The sequence below is a fragment of the Pseudopipra pipra genome, chromosome 1 (assembly GCF_036250125.1).
Source record: "Pseudopipra pipra isolate bDixPip1 chromosome 1, bDixPip1.hap1, whole genome shotgun sequence".
Classification (NCBI taxonomy): Eukaryota; Metazoa; Chordata; class Aves; order Passeriformes; family Pipridae; genus Pseudopipra; species Pseudopipra pipra.
The window spans coordinates 137,407,614-137,433,174 of record NC_087549.1 but is presented as its reverse complement, the minus strand read 5'-3'; the positions used below and the strand labels follow the sequence as shown (position 1 = coordinate 137,433,174).

The following is a 25,561-nucleotide window of genomic DNA, read 5'->3' as shown; positions in this document are numbered from 1 at the left end:
CGAGTTCGTCCCGTGTCCGTGCAGTTCGCCTCGGCGGGTGTCCGCTGCCGGTGTGCGCGGGGGAGGGGAGGAGGGAGGGTTTGGTGTGGTAAGGCGGCAGAACTGCACCATTCGCGAAGTGCTCCATCACCCTGCGGGGACGGGCGGCCCGGGCTCCGGGAGAGCCCCCGGCCAAGCGCTGGTCTGCGTTAAAATTAGGAGCCCTGGTAAAGATGTCACATGGTTTGGGCATTATGAGGCTAAAGTCGCAGCTTTACATCTTTAAATAGCCACCGTGGCAAGTTAGAAGTGTAGAGCCCAAAGATCGCCAAAAATCGGGTGTCAGGGCAGTCGAGCCAAAAGCGTATTCCCTTCTCTTGGCGGAGCGAAGCGTGTGCGCCCCAGTGTCGGCTTTGCATGGATTACTGGTGCTGCTGTGTAACGAGCCTGTAAGAATGTCAATGTGCAATTTGAGATTAGACTACAAATTTTGTAACAGCCACATGAAACCGGCAGAGCAGCCAGTAGTATTAACTCGCTATTCCTTTTGTTTCCTACACGTCTATATCTCATGAAGTTCTTATACTTTGTGTACATTTCAGTAGTTTTTGCCCAAAGCCTGGAGTCTCTGCATCAAGACTGAGCGCTGTTAGAGCTGCGTTTAAATATCCCAGTGCCTGAAGTGATGATCTAGGGCAAATGCTTTGGCTCTGTGTACCTCTGCTGAGGTTCAATAGCCTGCTTAAGGTAGCCCTGTGAGTCGGTAGGAAATGATGACAAAGGGTTTCCAGTTTTCTGTAGATCAGTTGTTAGCGGTGACATCCTATATCATGGACTGATAAGAAAGTAGTTATTTGTCTACAAAGCAAAAATATCTCTAATTGTGGAAGTGCATGATATGATATTTGCCAGAATTGGGCTTGAATACACAAATTTCTTTGCTCCTTCTTTAGTGGGTAGCATTATTCGTAGAAGAATTCCCAAAGAGGCCTCTTTAATGAAAGAAAGCAACCTGGTAATTACAGGGTGAGAGACTTGTACTGAATGGCAGCATGTGCTGGCTGTTGGCTGTCTCTCCCTGAGGAGAGAGGGAAAAGATCGCTGATGAAGACGGAGATCTTCCTGTTGCAACAGCTCATTGCTATGTGTGTTCATACTGGAAATACCACTACTTTTAGAGGAAAGACCTCTTCAGTATGAATAATAACAAAGTAAACAGTGACAAACACAACACCATAGTGATAATCACCATCCTGTGATCAATGTGCTGTGGCGTACATAGCTGTTCCCAGTAGAAAATGTAATAAAGTGTATTGATTCATGCATGTCAAAATTCAAAATTACAAACAAAAAATCCTTTCCTTGGAGGACTCAAAGAGCAACCTCAGCAACAGAGCAGGCTTAGAGAAATGCAGCTTCGTGTTCACGCAAAAGTGATGATTTTAGGTGTGAATATCTGTTGTGATAACTAGTAACAGCAAAGACTAATTCTGCAGATAGTATTCCATTTCTTTACCCTGCTGCAAGTTATAGGCATGAATAACGCTTTGGGGCCCTGCAGAAGCAAAATCCCTCTGAATGAGAGAGCATGGGAAAAAACCAAGTTAATTTGGTGCGTCCAAATTTAAACATCTCCCCTTGGCCAAGAGTGCAGCATTGAAGTGTTGCAGGCTCCTCTGTTAGATGCTTTTCCTGTCATTTTGTAATGCTTGATGTGGCACTGTCCAGCAAATGAAAATGTGTGCAGCATGGTTGAACTCCTTTATCACAAAGAATTTCTTGAGGGATAAACTACATGTGTGAATTAATTAAGAACAGGAATTAAGGATACTTAGGTTTCTTAGCAGAATAAACAAATCCATAAGCAGACACTAGACTAGTAGCTGAGCATAGATCATAATTCATGGTGATAGTAATTAAACTGAGAATATAGTAATTGTCTGAAAAATTATATTTAAGACTGCTTGCAGTGCATATCAATTAATGAGACAGTAGAAGTTTCTGAGTCTTACTAACTGTCTTGGGGAATAAGTATATATTGAAATGGTAAAGCTGAGATTAAGTTCCCATGTTTCTGACATTGCTGCGTATATTGGAAGGAAGCACTTGAAACAGATAAAAAGGAAAAAGCAGATTTTTCTGCAGGTTTATTAACTTTTTAATCTTAGGGCTGTACTTTATAGTTGAGTATTTGAGATAGTGGAGTATCTTCAGAGTTTGTAATTGTGTGGAGAAGCTAAGGAAGAAGTTATAAAAACTGTACTCTTAACTCCTGTCTGAAGAGGAAACATGACTCTCTAAAGCGAAAAGTTGAGCATTGGTTCCACAAAGCTGAGGGCTTATAGAAGGGATGTGAATTCTTAATGAGGGGAAAAAAAATCTGCAGAGGTGTGTCTGTTACCCAGGGTTCTTATAAATTACCCCCCATTCAAGAAACTGTAAGCAACTTGCTTTGGTGGTCTCAGTTGTTGTTTACATAGAAGTAGAGAGAAACCTAATGCAAAGTCCTGCTTGGTAATGCAGTAAAATTCAGTAATAACTTCGAACGGCATATGAGGGGAAAACATGTGAACATTACCCAAATGTCTTATGAAGTAAGAAAAAATGTATTCACATTCAGAGCTGTAAATTCATTTCTTGGTATTCTGACATATGCTGTGGAATGAAACTTGCTGCTAAGTGAAAGGGAAAGCGACTGTGTCCCATTTTGTAGATCTGATTATAATACTGATGACTTGTAGCAGCAAAGATTAATTGTCAGTGCTTGGATCTTGCAGGCATCTGCATCATTAACAGTTGATTTTATCTGTGTCAAAGATAATCTGGCTGTGCTACTGAAATAAATACTTACTTTAACTGTGGTTAGTATGACTTAAAGCTATATATTTAACTAGTTAGCATAATTGTAATATTTTATTTAAACTGATGTCCTTGTTTTTACTTCTATATTCTCACTGTTGCCAGATTTCCAGTAACTGTGAGAAGAAGGAGAGGGAAGGTAGGTAACATGTAACTTGTTGCCTAGTGCTTTTGGAAGTAATTCTTCCATCTTTGCTTCCTGTGAAAAAATGAAACCCACAGATTCTGTGTTTTCTGCATCCTATGATGATCGTACCGGGCACAACGATGGTGAACCTGCTCTTGCTGGAGTTGGTTGCCTGTTTTTGTTAGGAGCTTGTTAGGAAAGCTGGGAATTTGTAGGCTTAGGTCCTTCACAACATCACTCTCAAAGATGGAAGAAAACTAATACAAGTGGATTTTTTTGGTATCTAATTTTGAGGCAAAGAACAGACTGCTGGAGACCTTGCCTACTGTGTCAACCATTAAATTAAACATATTTAGGAGAAGAGAATGAATGCCTAATGAAGTTACTGAGCATACTGTACAAGTTAAGAAAAACCCACAACCAAAAACAAACAACCCCCCCCAGCCCCTGGAATCTGTAATCGCCATCTGTTTCTTGGATGATTACAAGCTGATCTAAAAATTTAACAGTGCCTGACTTCTCAATGGCACTGGCTGCCTAATAAGCAAGTGGAACAAGAATACATGGATAAACCTCCACCCCCAACGTTCTGTAGAGTACATCAGAGTGTAGTTTCTGTGGGTGAAGATTTCAACACATAATAAACTCTATGACCTTCTTCAACTGCTCACTGTGAGCCTGATGCTACTGTTGCACTCAGTTGTAATCTCGCTTGATCTTTTTTACAGAAATGGAACAACATTGTGACAGAGTAATAAAAGGAGAGCTGTGGGACTCCTGTCTACCAGTGGACCTCCTGGATTCCTTCACCTTTAGAGTTAGAAGTTGGGAGGGGGAAACAAAAAGGCATGACAAGTAAATGCATCTTTCCCCCTCAGATGCACTAGGATATGTTTGATTAAGAAAGCTTCTGTATCTCCACAAAAAGCTGTAAAATGTTTGTGTTACGGTCAGTTTTTACTTTGGGTATTTTCTTAGCTAGCATCCTTGTCTTTCCTGTAACAAACTTTTATCCAGACAAATGAGATTAGCTCAGTTGGTCAGAGCCTGGTGCTAATAACACCAAGGTTGTGGGTTTGATCCCTGTATGGGCCAGGCTATTCACTTGAGAGTTGGGCTTGATGATCCTTGTGGGTCCCTTCCAACTCAGAATATTCTGTGAAATACACAAATAGCTCACTTATTCATGCCTGTCCTTATGTTTTAATGTGTTGCTGGAGAGTGAAACCTCTTGCTTGTGGCATAAATCACATTTCTTAGTCCTGACTTACCTAGCCTCTCTTGTAAGAACTTCCTGTCCTGAAACACCGTATGTGTAGGAAGATGACACTGAGAAGTTATTGACTAGTTCCTTAGAAAGATGCAGCCTAAATAATTACAAACTATGCTATGCCCTTTGGAATAAAAACTACATATTTGCTTGGTTTCCTGGAAAGAAGGGGTTGAGTCAATCGACAAAAACAAACACGCAGCAATTACTGTTAGCAGTATGTCTTCATAAATTACAGGAGTTGATAACCTCTGGGTCTGTATTTTTAATATACTTTTAAGTGATGATGAGACAGGTGACACCCAGAGGATATGGAACCATAATGTTGACTTGTGGCACTGGCTGTCAGAACAACTGGTTGATTGGAAACTGTCTTGAGATGGGGTGGGCTTGTGTTGTCAGCTACTATTTGTATTTAATGTAGAACATCACTGCTGCAATTGTGCTCTAAGTGGCTTTTCAAAACTGAGGCAAAGTAAAACTGAAGGTACTGATCTTAGAATTTACTCAAGATTTTAAACAGTGAGCTTGGAGAAAAAACTTTATGAATTGTTTAATGGAGGTAATGTTAAGACTAGATGGGAAAAGGCTCTTTCTAAGAAGCAGGAAGAAACAATGTATTAAGCATTGATTACATCAGAGTAGATAATAAAGCAATTAAAACTATTTTAAAATAAAGTCAGCTGGGCACTGAGCCCAGATGTTTGTATATAGAAGGAAGTAGAACAGGAAGAGCTATTTATTGAAACTTAGTTCTTTTTTGGGTGTCAAGTGCTGTCTACTGCAGAAATTAATTTGATACTGCTTTTGCAACTGCGTTGATGGACTAGTAAAAATACAAATTGTAAATATTTATTATGGTTAGGTTAAGGCTAGTAAACATGCCTGTATGAAATACGAATGGAAGTGACATTTCATGTCCTTCTCTGAACTATTGAAAGGGACACATACAATAGGTTCTGTTAGGTATGAAAGGGGAAGAGCTATGAAAGAGCTTTTACAGCAGTTTCAAAACTGCTTTCTATCACTTCTTCCACTCTGAAAGGTGCTGCAAAGGCTAGGGTGGGTTTTTTGCCTATAGGTTTTTGAAACTGGATTTCATTAACCACAGCAGAGAGGGCTGAACAATGTTCAGTGAAGCAAATAAGCACCACAAATTTGTTTTGCTGGCTCAACTTAGTTGTCTTATTTGAGTATCCCGCACCAGATGCCTTAAGAAGGAGTCTCTAGGGGATTATTTTTGAATTCTTTGCTCATTAAAGCAGACACTTGCATTATGCTCATTGGCCAGAGCCCGGTAGATGTTTATTTTCCTCCTGTAGTTTCAGGGTGGCAAACTTTGTTTAATATAACTGACTCACCCCATTATGTAGTTCCTGCTGTATAGTCCCATTCTCTGCTCTTCCTTGAAAACACCTTGTGTTGTAGGGATTGGTAGGTTACCTGTATGTTGGGTGACCTCATGACAACTTTAGAGCAAGGTGAAACTACCCATTATTTACAGTTCTTCAGTGTGATCTTGCTAGAGCTAAGCACTCAGAGTTGTAGTGATGTTGGCTTATGGATATATTGACTTGTTAAGAGCTTAGTCATCTTGGCTGTTAACTCTGATGTTTTAAAGGCTTGAAAGAAGTACACATTTATTTTCATACTCCAGTATGAATTCACTGTTTTATGTTTACTTCCAAGGTATATTTGTGTGTTTTTCCACTTCTCATATGTATACTTACTCTGTAAATGTCTAACAAAAAATCCCGATTTCTGTTCTCATTTTCACTGTTGGTAGAGCATGTGTTTGCATTTAGCAAAATAGTTGAAGCAGTGTAAGTAGTTGCTGCCTCGGCTATGGGATGGAAATGACAAACCTTGATAGTTTTCATGGTCTGCATCCTAGTACATGATGAAAAGAGTTAGCTTTTAATTGTTGAGATGGTGACTTCTTGCATGTGGTTTGCTATGTGATCATCTGTTATGATCTTCCTGTAGAGCCTGGGCTGTTCTATAATAAGTTAATTAGTTTTGTGTTGAGAGATTGCTTAATAAGGGTGTTGTGAAAATTGTTTGAAGTAGCTGAATGCTGTAGTGATGGATCTCAAACTGAAAAGAAAACATTAGCTTTATCTTCAAAGAGTGGAGCTGAATAGTTTGCAGTAGAAATACTTAATGGCCATACACCTTTTAGAGTACTTATTTTTCATCAGGCTTGGTGAACAGCTACCTTGTGTACTGAGACAAGGTAATTAGTCTAATCCAGCTCTTTTGTGTGCATTGTAAGTTCCCAAGGCAACCATTAATATTCTTAACACAGTATGTGCATGATTCTTCTAGATTGTAGGACAAAACTGAAAAAATCACATTCCCTTATGTGCCATTATTAGCCTGTGGAGCTCCTTGGTGAGGGTGCGACTTACAGAACCACATTGCAGCTGCTTGAGTTAACTGGTTTAGTCTTTCTTTTTTCCTCATCTCTCTCCTGATGTCTTAGTCATGTGCTGTCTCACAACTCTGCTATACCTGTGTTTGCATTTTATCAATCAACTCTGCCGTTCCAGTCTTCCCGGTTAACAAGTTGAGCCATATCTGTTTTTCTTATCAGTAATTACCCAGCTCCACAGTAATAATCCAGCAAAAATAATACATTTTGAGGAGTTTTTTAGATGGACCATAATTCACTGAAGTTCATGGTCCAGCTATGCAAAGAGCTGGGCCAGCAGAAGGAATGTGGAGTTGATGTAAAAACAGAAGAGATGGGGGAAGTAACTTCTTTGTAAGGAAGTACCAGTTTAAGCTAGCATAGGGTTAGACAAACCACAGCCTCCATAGTACTGAGGCCTGCTAAAGCTAGGGCTGCTGGACTTGTTTCCATTCTCTCTAGTACTGATGTGATCCTGTGACAAGTTCAGTTGGGGAGATATGCTAAAGGAAAAACTAATGCAGAAAAGTGAATAGAGCAGGGGTTTTATACCACAAAAGGCTGTATTCACAGGTGTCAGTCCCAGCTTAAGAGGAGCTGCAAACACTGTGGGGAGCGTGGAGGGAAGAGTTGGATGTATGTGTACTTTAAGGCGAGTTTTTATAGTACTGTAGGACAGTTGGAGGGCCACATATAGCTCTAGTGTGCTCTTTGACTGGCCAGTGATCTCCTATCTACAGCTCAATTTCATGTGTGGTAACCTTGAGTTAAACTGTTGTCCACAGTAAAAAAGCTCACTTGAGTAGAGAGCTCTCATTGTGGATTCTGCACTTTCAGCAGGGAGGCCTTTCTCAATTATTTTAACCTCTTCAATTTGTTGTGTATTTTGAAAGAGACAGAACAGTCTATATTGTACCCACTGGTTTCTGGTCAGCTCTTCAGTCTTGGTTTTTGGAACATGCTGAATCATCTAACTTCGTAATTTGCATATCCGGAGACTCAGTGTCTTCAAAAAAGTTGTAATGGCTTCTTAGGGGCTGAAGTTTTTGACGTTGCTTTTAGAGGTAAATACCAACATTTGGAAGACCTTCTAAATAATAACAATTCTTGAGAATCTTGCCTTAAATATTCTCTTGCAGGCTATCCAGAATGTGGCTGTAGCAGTTACTGACTTTTGTTTGGTTTTTTGCTGGAGGAGGAAAGGAAAATACCAAACTTGGTTAGCCTAAGGCCAGTTAAAGAAAGCAGCTTATTAATAGTTTTACTATACTGATTTGAAATTGAGCAATATCTGATTAGCTTGTGGTGGCAACCCTCAGTAATTCTGTTATTAAGCTACCAGTTCTGTTATAATGTCCTTCATCTATGGCATGCCCTGTTGCAAAGTGTACTTAAGGCTGTTTTGCAGAGTTGAGTTATGCATTGATCATGTTGCCCATGTTTTGTCGGCCTTTGTTAAGATCATGTGAGTACCAAAAGCTTTTTTGGTACAGCAGGTTCTGATGTTACGATGTTGCTGTCTGTGTTTTTTCTTTGTTCAGTGTACTTGTTTTCTCTCTCAGCCATGTCTGTAGTTAGTGTTTATTGGTGTTATGGTGTGGTATGACCCTCATCGTGGGTTGGGCTCTGGGTGATTAGAGCAAAACTTTGCAGAGGAGCTCAGAGAGAAATACTCTTTTAAGTATGTGATTGTTTGGCCGTTTACAGCATGCAAATCTCATGCATTATGATTTCCTAGAGCTGAGGAAAGGTCAGAAGATTGACATAACAAAAGCTAATCTCTGAGCTTCCCACTTCTGTCTTTCTGTCTTGTTGTATTTTGAGCTGAATCTAGAGCTCGTTTTAGGAGACCAAATTGCAAAATACCAAAAATTGAGAAAGCAGTTGAGTTGAGGAATCGTATATCTATTTTTACTTCTGGAAGAAGAAGGACTTATCAACACATGCTGTCTCAGCTGGCTATTCAAAAGAGCTGGTTGTCTCTCTGGGAAAGATAGCAGTCTCAGATGAGCTAACTTTACTGGAAAGCCCATACCCAACCTCCTCCTCAGTCACTGCAAACTTGCAGTTAGAGGACTCGGAAATGATTCACTCAAACTGAAATGCAGTGTCAGATGCTCGGTGAGGTGCTGCAGCCCAGCACCACCCTCCTGTGCAGTGGCTTGGGGTTGATGCAAACTAGGAGTCTCCCTGCTGCCCTCAGTGTTTTCCCCCCTCTGTTAGCAGAGGAGAACTGAAAAGAAATTTTCTGGTAATTATTCTTTTAGGTCTTAAGCAGAGCTGTCAGATTAGTGAGTTTCCAGTCTGACTCATGATTCACTTTGCAGTCTGTGTATGTTAACCAGCCTTCTCCTGTGCTTACACAGTGGACAGGACCAGAAAAAAAAAGCTTTCTGGATATTCCCTAGGCTCACAGAAGACAAGTGGTAAAAGTAATTTAGAGAAAAAAAACCTTAGTGCTTGACAACAAATCCACGTACCTGCTTGCAGGCGAAAAGCACTACAACCACTGATTTTTGGAACCTCTTGCCCATTCTGTTCCTGATATAGCAGTTTCTCCAGCTGTTATTTTGGGCTTCAGCTGATTCAACAATGCTGCTTTCTCTTTCCTACCTACAGCTGCAGGCAGTTGTGGCTGGTTATTTCATTTGAGTGAGCAATGTCCTTTGGGCTATGTTGGCTCAGGGATGTTAATAGGGTTCAGATGTCTCTGGGCTCACAAAACCCTGCACTCCTTGTCCCTCCTCCATTTGGTCTGTTGCAGTACATCAAAGCAAAACAGTATTGAAATATTGAGCATCTTGAATCTTGGTAGTGCACTATGCCTTTTTCTTGGTGGGAGTAGGATGGATTTCTTTTCCTTCTCCACAACATCTTCCACCTTTTGGGGATTTTTTTCGCATTGTGCAGCAATTTTCTGTGGTTGGTATTGGTGTTTTTAGTTCACCTTTCAAGCTAATCACTCTTCAGACATTATTTTTGTCTGAATCTTTCAGGGAAGGTTTATTGCAAGTTTCTCCTTGGAAGGTGTTATTTGATAGGATATTTTTAATATTCCTGTCTTGTTGAGGAAATCTCTCAGACTTTCATATTTAGGTCAAGTTTTTCATTTTCCTGTGAGTGACTTCCTAAGGTTCCTGGCTGAACATGACTTGCTTCACAATTACAGGCTGAATACATAAGAAGTTACTGGAAGAGCCTGAAAGTAGTGGTTCTTCCTGCATGATGTATTGGTCACCTGAAAGATGAAGATTCATTGGGGTATAAAGGATGATGACTCTTACAACAGGCTTGTTCTTGCTAACTAATCTGAGGTCTTGTTCATGCCATTATAAATGCCCTTTAAAATGTAGAGACTCCTTGAAAAGCCATGTTTCTAACTGTTTTACAGTAATATGTATGTGATGACTGGTAATTTGGAGGCTGTCTTTGTATTGCTGAAATTGCTAAGCTATGCTTGTGTTTTTTGGTGTGTAAAAATGCTTGTTTGTCCATGTGTCTTAAGAGTTATTAGAGTCGTGAAAATATTCCTCTTGTTAGACTTTGTCACAAGATACCATACTATTCTTCTGGTAGCACAATGCTGAAAAGTTCAGAAATTAAAAACAGGCAGATGAGGGATATAGAAATCTGGCTGGCTGGGAGACTGTAATTTAGTCACTGAAGTAGCTGTTGCTCTGTGCATGTGATTATCTCAATAGCAAGGCTAAAATTCACTTCAAAACCACATTCACAGCTTAAGGGATCCTTTGTTTCTTTGTAAGAAAATCAATTTCTTACAAGAAATTGATTTAAACCATCACATTTAAACATGTATTACTTTGTGTGGTTGAGTTGGCCGAGGTGTCAGCTGAAACCTCGACACAAGGGCATAGACATCCATGTACTCAGGTGATGGAAAGTAACACCTGAAGTAACCTACTTGCTTTTCTTTGTAGTGCCATGGGACCCCTTTTGAACAAAAGACATCATCCAGGAGATCTGTGTCACGTATAAACACATAACTGAGATTTCAGGATTGCTTGTTCTTCATTCGCACGTGGACTCTGACCAGTAGTGGCCTTTTGATAAGCAAAACTGAAAGGAACCCGACTAATCTATGTCTCCTGATAGACTCTTGAAATATATATAGTTTGTTCCTCAAAAAAAAAAAAAAAGAGAGTTTGAAATGCTCTGTGAACATTTCAAACTGTGGTCAAAGGCTTTGAAAAGTGTTAACTTGGGACACACTCATCTCTTACATGGGAAGCACTGTATTTTAAAAAAAAACCAAAAAAACCTTAGGGCATTCATTAAAGGAAGGACAGAGATTTGGTTGTGTGGAGTTCTCAAGATGACCTTATATAGCTGCTCATGAAGACAAGTATTTTTACTGCAAAGGCTTCCCCTGTTTTCTTCATCTGCTACTGAAAATGGACTCAAGTAGTGGTGCAAGCTGTTATGGATCATTTGGATGATGAAGTTTAATAATATGGCTTCAAGTAGGTGGAAGAAGCAACAGAACCAAGATAGTAAAGCATGATCCTTGAGCTACATTTTCTCTACTACTTACTATTGCTCCCCTAGCTGACAAGTTTGAGCTCAGAATTGGTTTGTCAGGTTCATACTAGCTATGTTTTGTGCCATTTTCCCCTATTTTGATGGACTAAAGAATTGAGCCCTGTAAGTTTTTGCCAGAAGTTTCCGTGTAACCTCCTCTACCAGGCAGCTCTGCTGAGGGATGCAGATACTCAGCTTTCTGGGTGCTGTGGAGTATATCTGCAGCTTTGCTCCATGCTTCTCATGCACCCTGCTTTTCCATATCAGATTGCAATATGGGCTAGTAGTAGTTGTCTGGGTAGTCACATTTTTCCCTTTCCTCATGTGCTTGATATGTCAAATACTTTAAGTGTAATTCTGCAGGCTGTAACCATATAGGGTGCTTAGTTTATGGAAGTGATCTCTCAGTTGTTGAAATTTATTTAGTCCAGGAATGCTAAACCTTGTTACAGCATAGTTGTTGATGTAGATATGCCATACAGCAATCTCTCTACAATTTGTGCTAGACTTCTTAACCACTCTTTGAAAAACATGCATGTGTCTGACAAAACTAATTGCAGTTAGTTTTATTTAAGTTTTCATGTGACATTAGATGTGTCTAATGTCTTAGAACTTCAGGTAGGGTGAACAAAAGGGGCCAGACAAACCAGGAGTGAAAATGCTCAGCTTTTAGACTCCTTGAACATAAAATAAACAGTGTGCCGTGAGTCACAGCACTGCCACTGCATAACTGAGGGGAGCTTGCAGGTTTTTTAATTTTTATTTTTTTTTTTAGAAATTAACTACTCAGAAGATTGGTATTGTTGAATTTTACTGTATATTTCAGGACAGAACAGCTGATTTCCTGCCTAATTAACCTATTACTTTATGAAGTGTTTCCTAAAGCCTTGAGATCCTGTGCATTTACATATATTTGCATAAGTAATGCACAGAGGAAAGTGCTCTGGAGAATCTGACTGGGGCTTCTGGTGGAGTTGGCAGTATTCACTGTTGCACTAGGAACCTGTTTCACAGCTCCCCCAGTGAGCAGACAGCTTTGCAGCTACCTTGGAGGGGCGTGTTAAATGGAACAGTGATCGAAGCGCAGTCAAACAAATCCAGCCTGCAGCTCTGCTCCAAGGCTAGTCCTGCTGGCACAGGACACTGAAATCCTCTCTTAAAAGCATACAAGGTGACTGAACAGAGAGGTGCTTATGCTGTGGATGTCTAAAGTTTTTGAAAGATAATTGCCACCAAAAATTGGAATGAAACAAAAAATAATGCAAGATTACTTAAGAGCTGAGGTAAGTTAACCACCATGGAAACTCCACAACATTGTTAATCATAGTCAACTATCCAGACCATAACTGCAAAATTGTTGCATGACTACTGGAAATATAAAATATTTCCTGTGTGAATATAAATATCTTTTATACAAGTGACACTTTCCTTGTCACTTAGCTCCAACAGTATGAAACCTAGGACGTACGATCCTGTTAATTTTTCCATGGCGATTTACTAATGAACTATTTAAATTATTTATTACCTCTTTTTTCTTTTTTTTTTTCCCTTCCAAGGTGTACTTAAGGTCAGGAAGCATGAAATAACTATCCCAACACCAGTAATGCTGCAGTGTAACAGCTTCACTCCTTAAGATTTCCAGAGATGTAAAGGTGACATTGCACCTTCATCACTCCATCTGGAAGGGGAAGAGTGTTTCACAGGACAGAGGGGAATTTTGTTTGGGGGTTTACGTACTTTTAGACAGTTATATTTTTCTGATTTCTGGCCAAGTTGTTGTTAAATAAAGGCATGGCTTCATCACGAGTGTGGGCCTGCCTAAAACCTGTCCTTCCCCTGGCTGAGCCTGGCTGCCAGCAATGTGTGTGTATATCTGGTCAGCCAGGTCAGCTGCTCATCCTGCTGAAAACTAGCTCTGTCTGGAAGCAAGCAGGGAGGGGCAGAAAGGACAGTAGTGGGATGTGAGTTGCTCTTTAAAATAATGAGCAAAATGACTTCTTGTGGCCTTTTTGAGCACTGCTGTGAACAGCAGGCAAGAGAGCACACTGGTACTTGTGCTGTGTGATACCATGCTGCAGAGGTAAGGCTGTCCTGGTCTGTGCCAGCTGTGAGCCAGATCCTTTTCTGGACTGTGTTGGTTTCCCTGCATGGAGGGTAGTGATTTTGAAACTTGGAAAGTGTTAATGGTCATCCTTGAGGGGAGGAGCAGTAGAAGAAAAAGTGAAATCTCTTCATTGGCTGCTGCTTTGAGTTTCTGCTCCTTTAGGTTTTACCAGCAGCCTTGTCCTAATAAGCCACTTTATTCTTGAGCTTGTCCTCTAGGAACAGACACCACGTCTCTTAACACTTAATCGATATTATGCTTTCTATGTCATGAAAAGATCCAGTAAAATCTGATGACTCTGATATTGCCAGTTTAAATATCAGGCTCTTAGGGGAAATGTTTTTAGATGTATTTGCAGCAAATGCTAGGGAACTAAAATGTAAAGGAAATGAAGGTGTGATCTCTGTGGGATTTTGTAAAAATCACTATGGAATACAGGTAGTCCATATCCATGGTGACTTATCCATCTTAGTATTCAGTCTTTAGTGTTGTGGGTTTTGCCGTAAGTGATAAGGAAACCTGAGCAAACTATTCCCCTGTGTCTTTGTCAAGAAATGGGAAAATTATTCTACTTCTTTCAGTTAGCTCTCTGATGAGGCTCCTTCCTGGCATTATGTGAGACTATGAAAAGTCTTCTTTACAGAAAAGAAATTATATCCTTTTTTCCATGCCTGGAGTCTCTTCACTTCTATTTTTGAATGTGTATCAAACCTCTGTGGCTGTGTCCTTTTCCAGTCTAGGGTTGTGTCTTAGTGAATCCTTCCCCTGAGGGACAATTTATGCTTACTCTGAATAACAATTTGCTGGATAGGTAATGCTATATTAGCTTGCTTGCATCTACATGTCATTAGGGAATCTGACTCTATGCTTCTAGTAGGAGTCTTGGAAGGGATAACTCGTGGTTCATTTTTAGATGTTACTTCACTTCCAGCAGCAGTTGTTGTTGGTCTCGGTCCTGTTATTTCCCTTTTTTTTGTTTGTTTCTGTTTTTTTTTTCCACTCTTTGCAGTATTGTACCTTTGGCCAGGCTGTTTAACTTCCCATTCATCAGGAAAAGTATCTTTCTAGGGAGGAAAGAGATATTTTTAGGAAATTAAGTACTTAGTTTCTGGTGGGATCTGACAAGTACCCGAACCAGTGTGAAAGGGACAGGCAGAGCTGCCTGGCAGGGTGCAGGGGTAGCTGGTCAGTGAGTCTGTCCCCTTGTGATGAGAGTAAGCTGTTGGCTTCAGTGTCAGGCTTGCATCTCTTCAGTCTCATTCACTTCACTCATGTTGGGTACACTGCTCTCTCACAACGGTGCTACTCTATAGCTGTCTTGAGCAAGCAGGTATAATATTTTCAGGGGAACAAATACAAAAACTCTATTTCAAATTACATACATTTGTGTAGCCATGGAGCACTGCAGTGTGTTTTGTATGGTACATCTGGTAGTTAACTGACTTCTTAAAAAAGACCTTCAGCATCTACTGCCGGTCCAACACACGGTTTTAATTTGTCTTTGTTCGGAGACTGATGTCTCTCCTCTCTGCCACATCAATAAGAAACATGCTTCAAATTCAAGTGGTTTCTCTCCTGAGTGACCTGTTTATATTTTCTTTTGCAGTCTTTCTATTAGACTGTGTCCCATCAGTATGAATTGCAGCAGATCAGCAGTGCTATCCGTGGCTTAAGATACAGGGATAAATAACTGTGATCAAGCCCTTCTCAGCTGTGTCTGTGGCTTTAGTAAAAGGAGGCCAAATTCCTACTGCTTATTTTATGCTGGCTCTAGTGTTTGTCTGATCATCCAGTAAATCAATTCAGCTTGCTAAAAGACCAGAGACTAATCTGGCAAAAAGTCTATGTTTTGGGCTTTTGTTTTGTTCTCATTTTTGCTGGGTTCATAGTCTGAATTGATTCACTTTCTGATTGAAGGGGTTGGTAGAAAGGAGAAAAAGAGGCAAGACTATTCCCACTTGCCAAGTGGCAAATCATGTAATTCACCTTGGCTGGGAAGCAAAAGGTGACCAGCCTGAGCTGGTCTTGCTCCTGGCTACTGGCTGGGTAGGTCACCAGCTGAGCTCAACAAAAGGCATGTTGAATGCCAGAGGGGTCAGAGGCTGGATGTGGCTGACAAGCTGGCTCACTCTGCCATGGAGCTGCAGTTGGAGAAGGGGATGAGCAAAGTTAACACTGTAGTGCTGCACTGTATTGTACAGTAGCCTCCCGAGTTTGAAGGAGTTATTCTGACAATGAGTATTTTCACTTTCTTATGGTGTTAGGCTTCCATACATCAAACCTGATACCTGGCAGTACTTAGGTACTGATGTGCTTTCAAGGGAAGCTTCTAGTCTGTGTGAGTTGTGATATGCCCACCTTGTGCAAATATTCCAGCTCTTCCTTTTCTTTAATGATGGCAGATCTTGGTGTGGGCTTGGGGAAGTCAGAGCTGAGTTGACTCCACATAGGACATGAGCATCAAATACTTCCAGAGTATTCTGGATCTGCTACCAAAGCAGTACTGTGCTTTGTGGAGTGTTTTCTGCTTCCCTTTCTATCATTGTTTCTTCAACAGTTTTTAGTCATTACTATCTATCTTGGTTTTTGTTTCTTTCTTTTCATAACCTGGATGGTCTCTGATACCTTACATAGATAAAATACTATCACATGAAGGTCTCCAGAGAGGACTGTGACTGCATGCATCTGCAGATGTTCTTGGGAGATGTTACACTCCCCACATTTCTTGGTATGTGGCCAAACTAACTTATCTCATGTTCATGTTGTATCGTAAAGACTTTTAGTTATTGTGATTAGTTTTAATGCTTCCTCCTTTCAGCATTTTCTGCCCAGTGCTATTGTAAGAGCAATGTATTAGTACATGCCATGACTCTAATGAACAGTAGACTTGAATGGAACTTTTGGACAATAATTTTGATGCTTGGCTCTAACATACTTGTAGATAGCGCCAGTAAATGCTTGACAACTTTCATTTTTATCTCAGTAAATGTAATGCAAATTTTAGATGCTAGTTATAGTGCGTTCATATTAGGTGTCACTAGTGACTTTCCTATGGCTCATTTGCAAAAAGTACCAAGCGTATTTGCAGTTTAGGTCTGACTGTGCATGTCTGTAACACGCAAGTGTATTGGTGCTGAGGTAGACAGCTACTTTTTATTTATGCAACAAAATAAAATTGTAAATACTATACCGAGAGTGGAGAATGCCATATTCAAGTAAATCCTTGTAATTTCAGGGGACTTAAAACACAATCAGTGGTCTTGGCAGATGGCCAAGGGCACAGGCGGCTTTTGGAATTCTTCCAGCTGCTAATGGAGTGTGGATTCTGATTAAATTCAACTGTGGCCACTGAGTCTTGGTCTGCTTGTTTCTATATGTGTTAATGTATGCTTTTCTAACAATATTTAATTTAAAAATCTGTTTTAATACTCAAAGGCAGCTTTACAGTATCCTCACTACATGGATCTCTCCTATATGTTAAGCACACTAAAGACTGAAACACCGGCAGGCCACTGCGTTACACTTTCTAGGGCTCTCCTATGAAAACTAGCTGTTGTAAAAACTTTGAAATATTTGTGCTGGCAGCCTTGCAGCTTCCAAAGAAACACTGCAGCATTAGTTATGTGAAGTCTGTTCTATTGTTGACATAATTAACTGGTTACAAAAAATAAAATCTAGTATAGCTGAACTGTGGTGTGGTCGATGGGGCCCTTGACAAGACTTCAGGCTGGTACTTTGGATGCAAGCCCACTGGATCGATTGCTCATCCACTTTACTACAGCTGAAATTGTTGTGAGGAAGTGGAATGATAGGGTGATTCCTTATACTTCAAATTTATCAGTGAAGGGAGGAATGTATTAAAGCAAGGTGGCAGGATGAGGTTATTCTTTTAATTTAATTTGGAAGAAATGTGGAATTTCCTAAACTTCAGGCTCCAAAGAATAAATATATAAGAATTGTTAGGCTAATGTCAAAGGTAAGTCTAGTTTTGCTAGAGCACTCTTGTTAAAAGGTTGCAAATGCTTTTTACATTGATACCACAATGGGAGAAGGGGAAAGTAGATTACTGTAGCATTTATGTGAGTGCTGGTATGGTTGTAGGGAGTAGGTGGCCATATATTGGATTATTTCAGCTCTCTACATAGAAGTACATTAGGATTTTTTTCCTTTTTTTTTTTGTTTTTTTTTTTGCATTACGAGTTTGTCGGGTCAAGGAGTCAATCTAATTGAATTCAGCAATAAAATCTGAGGTAATACTTTTCATGGAAAATATCATAGACAGTTAATGCAAGAACATAACTGCATAAGTGTCTACAAAAATGAAGGGCTGTGCCTCAGTAAACTTCTTTTAAAGAATTGCTGATGAGAAACCTTCAAATGAGGCTGTATCTGTAAGAGAAATAGAAGTCACCCATCTGAACAATTTGAGAAACTCTTTGGGTTCTTGTTTAGTTAGGTTTTGTTCTCAATTATTAATGTGTCATTTTACAATACAGTGATGTAACTGCAGTGATGTCATATAGATAGGTTTGTGTTTTTGAAATGCCTTTTCATACCTCTAGTTTTGTTAAATTCTGCAATATTTGCAGTGTTGTAGGGCACGATTACATACAGTATGTTATTGAAGTCTATGAATTTTAAATAATTATTTTTTATTTAATAAAAAAAAGATGGATTTGATGCGTTGCTGCATTTCTCTCTCCAGTCTTACTTCTGTTTCTTGTGCTGGTTAGCTTGCAAATTGTTGGAAATGAATAGACACCAGTCTGTTTGTGTAGCAAGTCTTCAAAGTTCCTGCTAAACTTCTCAGAGTTTCTGATGATACTCCAGCAATATTTACAGCATTGTATCTTTAAGCAAGACTGAAGAGATGAACCAAGACTCTAAAGTGAGCAGAGGCTCTTGTGTGCAGAACAGTACCTTGACTCTTAAAAAAAATGGGAATGATTATTGTGCAGAGGATCTAGAAAAATTAAATTATTTTGAGACTAAGACTAAAGTAAGGGAGGTGAAACTAGAGAGCTGTGTTCTGCCCTTCACTGAAAAATGTAAAGTTAAGTGACTTGTTAGTTACAATGGTGTGGTGAGCGTTAAGATGCACCTGTTTTGGTGTATTCCACTTCTACTCTGAAGGAATATTGAACATTTGGAAGTCAAGTGTGAATGTCAGTTGGATGTTAAATATGCCAAGTACTAAAATCTTGTGTTAAACACTGAGGTTTTGGGGAAAGACTACAGAAATAAAAAATCAATTTATTTTTAATATTTCTGAACCTCCATTGTGTCTTGTGGGTAGATCAAGGTCCTGCCTTTACACTCTTGAACTTCAAGGCCACCTGTTTTGTAATGCATTAGCCTCATTCTGAGCACCATTATTCTAGAAACTGAGAAAACTGATTCTATAACTAATGCAAATTTTATGTTGTGATGTAAATTATAGCTATTCATATCTCTTTTGTATAAGAAGTGATGCACAGTCTGCAGTCTGTGGGTGGGAAAATGAACAATTTGTAGTTCTTGTAGACTTTAACTGTTGTTGTGCAGCACAAGTTTTGTTTTATAATTTGAATGTAATGTTATAGTTACATATGAATTACTTATGTGGAAACTGGATTTATTCCAGTGCTGATATTGTGAAATGAGGGAATGAGTTGGGGAACAAATAAAGTTCAGCTACCACTCTTATGTAGTTTAAACAAAACAAAAAACAATCTGGCAGAGATTTAGGAGAGCCATAATTTTATCAAATCCATGTTTGTGTCGTTGGATTTTTTTGTGTTGTTGTTCCTGCCCCTGCTTTTCTTTTTTTTTAGGGTAGTGAAACCAAACTTGAGTCAATGGAAGTGTCTGCTCGTGTAACACATACTGTGGTGTGGACTAGCTACACACTTATCACCACACAGCATGGCTCAAAGAAATGGTAGGTGAGAACAGACTATTTTGTGTTGTTTAAAGGAAGATTTAAGCCATTCTAGTCTTTTTTTGTATCATCAAACACATATTTTAAAGTGTATCTTGTTCAAAAGATGCTATAGAAATAGGAGGGGAAAAAAAAAGCTGCTTAAAAAGGAAGTAACCAAACAGGTCTTAAGACTAAGTCTCTCAAGGTGACCTAGAGCATAGTGAAGGAGATGGAGATCAATTGTGAAACAGAGTACCAGTGTGTGCCATCTAGCAGAATTACAAGAGAGCAGAAGAACCTGGGTAGTATGAAGGAGACAACTGGAAGCAAAACAACTGCCTTCAAAGCAAACGAAAAAAAAAGCAGAAGAAATGTTCAAATGTGTTAAAATCATGAGTCTAGTAGTCTAAATGTACAAACAGTGAAAAGTTTGTGGTTAACAAAATTCATCAAAACTGATAATGCTTTCTTCCTACAGATCAAAATAGTTTCACACTGCCTACAGGAATTGCTGATGATAAGGATGTAAATGGAGCACATACAATAGATACAACTTCTGCAGGGAAATTAAATTGTCTTTGTTCATTAGGGAGGAAACCGAAGTGTTTCAGTTTCTGAACTTTTCTTTGTGGGGGACTCCTTAGCTGGTGGGTCTAATACAGTAGAGGCAGGAGAAGAGTTTGTGGATGTAGCTGATAATGTGATCAGTAGCAAAGTACGAGGACAGGGTAGTATTCACTCTGGTTCTAAAAAACTCAAAGTAGCAGAATTGCCGATGGCATGTACATTCTTGTATAACTCTACTGTGGTGCCAGGAGTATAGAGAATGGCAGGTATGATGCCAGAATTTAGGTAAGGGAGATTGTAGCACTTGCAAGTGCTGGAAACAGTCCAGTTAGTAGTGTTATTTATGCAGCTATCCACTACTTCTTATGGTCTTGGCCTGGGAAAAGTCAGTGTGACTTTTGTAAGAAAACCTGTCTTGCAAGCTTGTGAAGACTTTCAAGGGTCAATAACCATGTTTCTAAGATTGATTCAGGTTTATCTAATTTCCAAGTGAATTTTGAGAGGGTCCCTCACTACCTTTAAAGGAAGTTAGTAAGCCATAGCATAAGATGGCAAGGCTTTTGTGTCAATAAATAGTTTCTTAAATTATAAAGAACATAGGGTAGAAGTAAATGCTTGTCTGTATCAGTAGAAAAATTCACTTCTAAGCAGGACAAACTCTGGGAATCTAACATGTTGCTAAATTACCTGGAAAAACCCTGGTGACCAGTGGGGGAGAAAGCTTACTGCTGATGTTAAATTATTTGGGATAGTAACAGTGGGGTACAGCTGCAAAGAGCCACAGAAGAACTCATGTGATTGAATTTCCAGTGTTGTTATTTGTCAGGGTGGCTACCTGAGGAGAGCAGCCCCAGTTTGCATAAAGTGGTGGATGCTAAACTGGCCATAACCATGCAGGAGCAAGGTCTTAGTATTGTGTCATCATTCAATAGGAGTCAAACAAGCAATTGTCAATTACTAGAAGAGGAATCGAGTAAACTAGAAAAGGTTGCTGTGCTACTGTGTAAATCCAGCTTTCATTCACATTTTGAATGCTTTGTATGGTCCTCTCCAGCTAAAAGGTATAGTAGAGCTTAAAGCTCAGTTGAGAGCAAGAGAGATGATCTAAGATATGGAACAACTTTGATGTAGATAGTTGATTAAGTGTCAGAAATTGTCAAGATGGGGAAAAAAGATGCTTGAAGGAGACAAGTCTCAAATGCCATGAATAAACTGAGGACTGGGTAGGAAGTGATTTCTGCCTTTTTCCATGACAGATGCAGAAGCCGAGTTCAAAACCACCCAGTAGTTCTTCATGCAGCAAATTTAAGGCTTTAGAAGATTAAGCTAACAATATTTATTTCATCTTTGATCACAAATCATTGTGATGTACTGTAGACTTGCTGGCTATGTTGCATTTTAAACTGTCAAGGTGACAGACATCTACTTTGTCAATGACAAGTTATTGCTGCTACTCCAGTTCAAAATTAATGCATATTGTCTGTGTTAGTTTTTAAACAATTACAGCACAGTAGAAGCTTAATTGAATTCTAATGATTTTGCTGTAGTGAATTTGAAACCAATCCAAACATAATGCTACTTTTGTTTTTAATGTTTTTCTTTTGCTTGCCTTAAAGGCTTTCCGAGCTAATTAGGTAAAGTTGGGTTATGTGTTTCATATTTGTTAATCAAATAATCTAAATAAAAATAGTACTGATTGAGAAATGTTTTGATTTGTAGTTACTTGTGCAAGTTCACATAGAGGGTGCTACTCTGATAAAGCTTAATGTTTTCTTCATCAGTTTAAGCTGTGAGACTTCGGTTTTATGTTAGACACTGTACAAAAGATTGATCGCTCCGAGGGAGGTAACTGATAATCAAGACCTGTGTTTATTCTTTGCTTTACCATCTAGTCTTGGTGCTTTCAGTTTTCCATCTGAACTGTTGAAGTGATGACCCTTCTAAAGGGGACAGATGGAGGGAAAGCTCTGCTGAAGATTTTATTGTGAAAAGTAAATCTTGCTCTTGTCCTCAACATACCACCTCAGCTAAAATTGAAGATTACTTCATTAAAGATTTCTTCCAAACACAGGGATTTTACAGTTGCAAAACTTCACCTGGCGTGCTTTGTCATCCAAGAGTGGTGGTGCCTGCTTCCATGGACCACTGGCTTCCTTTGGCATATATGTATTTGTGCTGCTCTTGTAGTTTCATCTCATTCTGGTTTTTGAAAATGTGACTAAAATCTGGTCTTGCATGGAGTAATATCATTCACTTTGTGTGTTGAGATATATAAGAATGAGATGTAATTTTAATTTTTTCCTACAGCTTTTAGGAGATGAATAAAGTACAAAATTATGAGAAGTGACCTTTTATCAAAGTCAGAAGCTGCCACTTGTTCTGTTTGAATTTTAATGAAAAAAATGTAATGATGAAGTGAAATAAAGGCACTACAATGAGAGGTCAGAGGTGAAAACTATGTGGTCTTTTTACAGTATCTAACAAAACTAGTAAAACTGCTTTGATGCTTTTACTTAGGCTTTAACAGGATTTGAGCAGTTACTAACGTGACTTTATGACATAGAACATCCAAGTATTAAAGGAAATCAATTAATGACTACTTACCTACTTCTCTATAATATGTGATGTGCAGTTAAAGGCTTTCTGTTCAGTGTACTCTTATTTATGTGAAAGGTTTTTTTAAATTATTTAGAATATTTTAATTTAAAAAAGGCTTTCAAATGACAGCATGAAGTTTAAATGCCTTGCATTCGTTATGTTCGTGGTAGACTTGTAGTTTCTGGATAGTTTGTGATCAGATTCTCTTGCCCTCTTATCATAAAGCAGATCTTATGTGCTCTGTAAAACTATAATTTAAATTGCTTAGACTGAGCTTACAAGAAAAGATGACTTGAAAAACTAGTAATTGATATTGCTGAGAGTTAGACATACTTCTTGATATAAAACCTCTTAAATCTCATTGATATGACCATATGCAGATGTACTGTCAGCAGTCTGTCACTCTAGTTGCTGTGCCTGAGAGAGAATAAAAATGTACTTAAGTTTTTTCCTTTATGTGGTAACTTTTCCCTATTTTTATGTTTCTTATTGTTTCATTTGAAATTCAAGCAAGTTGCCTACACACTGTGGCACTATAGTCTGAACATATTCTGTCATCTTTGGTTTGCCCTGTAATTTTGCTTTTTAGGGTCTGTTTCTGTGAGCAGGCATTCCGTGTCAGAAGTTGTACTGATGAGTCTACAAATGGAAACTGAGACAATGCTTTTACTTTTCATTAGTCAACTTGAATCATCTAAATGTACAAAAGGAAAATTTTACTTCTGTCTTCCTTGACTACCTGTCAATGAAGGGAATTGTTCCTGGCACATCAGGGCCACCAAAGGCATCAGTTGAATCTGTGAGCTGCTCAGCATCAGGCTTCATGGATGTGGACAGCATTGGTTCTGTTCCTTGATGAAGTGATATCACAACGTGTTATTGAAATGTGCAAAACTGTTACATTTAGTGGTCCTGAAAAAATACTGTCTGCATTGTTAGACTTCTAATCTGTAGTTTGATTTGGGGATATTTAGTGTGTGTTTTAGGATTGTAAGAGGTTCATCCCTTGCTTTTGCCCCTTAATGCATACTCTAAAGCAGTTAATTTATGGTTGTACACCACCTTTGCCTCACACAGGTTTGCTGTGATGTTGTTAGCTGAACGTGTTTCTGCTCTCTGTTGTAAATTGCTTTAAGGATTCAAAGTATATAAAAGAACTTGGGCTACAGTTCAGACTCCAGTAGTTTACTAATATGCTGATGTATTTTGTTAGGTCCAGTAGCATGAAGTGTTTATAATCACTTATGTACAGGCTTCTACACATACAAGACTTAGTTTTATTCTCCATTTGCTTCTACTTATCTCTTGCATTTATGCAGGGAGAAAGAACAAGAAAGTAGAATCTTCTTTAAGGATAGATATCCGGTCTCAAATTTTAGCAACACCTTCAGGAGGTGCTAAACTCTTGAAAATCCATAAGGTTACCAACATTTTCTGGTTAGGGAATCCTATCTTTGCAAAGTTGGTCCAATCATTAACTATCATTCTTGAAAACTCTGTTAACTCCTGTGTTGGACTTAATTCTGCTGCTTAGAAGAAAAAACATTTTAATGTAGATTTATTTATCATAATTGAAAAAAGGTGAAAGGGAGTAACTTGTTTATATAGTCTTATCTGATGACTTCTCTAGAAGGAACACAAGCTTAATTTTATTTAACAGTACTGGATTGGGTAGAATACACTCACCGGATGGTGGCTAAAGGGCATGGGAGAAGATATTGCAAGTCTGATTCCCCAGCCTGATTTTAGCTCTACAAATACTTTCACTTGAGAGTTGAATTAGTATTTCCCCTTAATATTTTGCAGCCTAAATACAGCAGTAACAGCTGTCAGTGCCTCCCCCCCCCCCCAAAATTAAGAATACATCTGCCTTGTCTAGAGGGAAAATCAAACTACGAAGCATCAAAAATAAAAGAAAATGTAAGAGCTCTGTAATGCCTTGAAACTTTCTTAAAATGCATAAAGGCAGATGTAAAAGGCAGGTGAGCTGAGATGCTGATCTAAGAAGAGCCTCTCCTCTCCAAGAGTGGGATCTGCCCTCCATGCCACTGACTTCAACAGAGTGTGCCCGTCCAGTTTTCCAGATGGATGAAGTGTTCAGATGGCTGCTTTCAGTTTTTGGAGAGTGCATTAAATGCATGTATGAAATGTCTAGGTACCAGTGTTCATAGTGTAGGGACTTGAACCATATGCTGTGAGAAAATACATCACAAGGTCTCACCTCTTCCATCCTACTTCTGGCTGCACCAGCAGCTCAGATTGCTTTGGCTGCTGAATTTAACGGAGACCAACAACAAACCACCCATTGCTGCCTTTCTCCTGCCCTTCATTTCTTCCTCCCCCCACTTACAAAAAAACAACTGTTCCCAACAAATGTATTTCTAAACGGTGATTTGAAGTAATCCGAGTGATTTCACATGAAGGGGGGTGGGGAAGTGGGATGTGATGTGACACTTTTCCTCTTCCATCCATCCTTTTCTCTGAAACTACAAAGCAGTAAGCAGTAGTACCTACTTGTTTTGGGGGTCAGAATTAATCCTGCTGTATCCAGCTAATTATTGAATGCATGAGGCAAGTGTGGCTGGAAGTACAGGCTTTTTCCTAGTGGAGAGACTGAGTTGCAAAAGACAAAAGAGGCTGTTTGAAAATAAACGGACCAGTTTTTAAATAAGCGTTTATTTAAAACCTGGAAGAAAATTGTTCCTCCCTTTAAATTTAATATTAACAGGGCAACCATTGCCAGTTCCCATGTACATGAAAGTAAGACCTGGGGAAAAAATGAAAACTCATTCAGAGATTGTTTTTAGCTTCAAACTTTTGTGGGTTTTATATATGGGCTTCTTTCTGCAAGCGTGTGGACTGGACCTTTTAACTTTGGTCTTACATAAAAACAGATGCCAACAGTGGTCATAGAAACTGGAACTAAATTCACACCAGTGTTACTGCACCCGAAAACTCAATAGTAACAGATTTTTCTATGTTATTGGATCAAATAAGGATTTTATGTGTAGTGTACGTAGCTATTGTGGTTTTTTTCTTTATATCTTTGGAATAGTAGAAACAATTTTGTTTTCTTGGGGGGGGGAGAAGGCTTTATCTTGCTTTTTCAAGGCACTAACCCTTTTATCCTCTTGCAGCTATACCATTTTAGATACCTATCAAGAGAAGATTGTACAAAACAGATGGTAGGAGTAAGTGCTTAC

The 25,561-nt window shown here is 39.1% G+C and overlaps 1 protein-coding gene across 3 annotated transcripts in view; it reads left to right on the top strand.

Annotated features, from left to right (window-relative positions):
* The window catches only part of PIP4K2A (phosphatidylinositol-5-phosphate 4-kinase type 2 alpha), a 106,900-nt gene that overhangs the window by 744 nt on the left and 80,595 nt on the right, over window positions 1-25,561 (top strand). The window contains exon 1 of one of the 3 annotated variants that reach the window (XM_064635383.1): window positions 19,106-19,211. The exons of the other annotated variants lie outside the window; for them this stretch is intronic. Within the exon in view, the coding sequence (XP_064491453.1) occupies window positions 19,209-19,211 (3 nt within the window). The 5' untranslated portion in view covers window positions 19,106-19,208. Of the gene's footprint in view, window positions 1-19,105; window positions 19,212-25,561 lie in introns of those variants that run through there. 3 annotated transcript variants of the gene reach the window in all.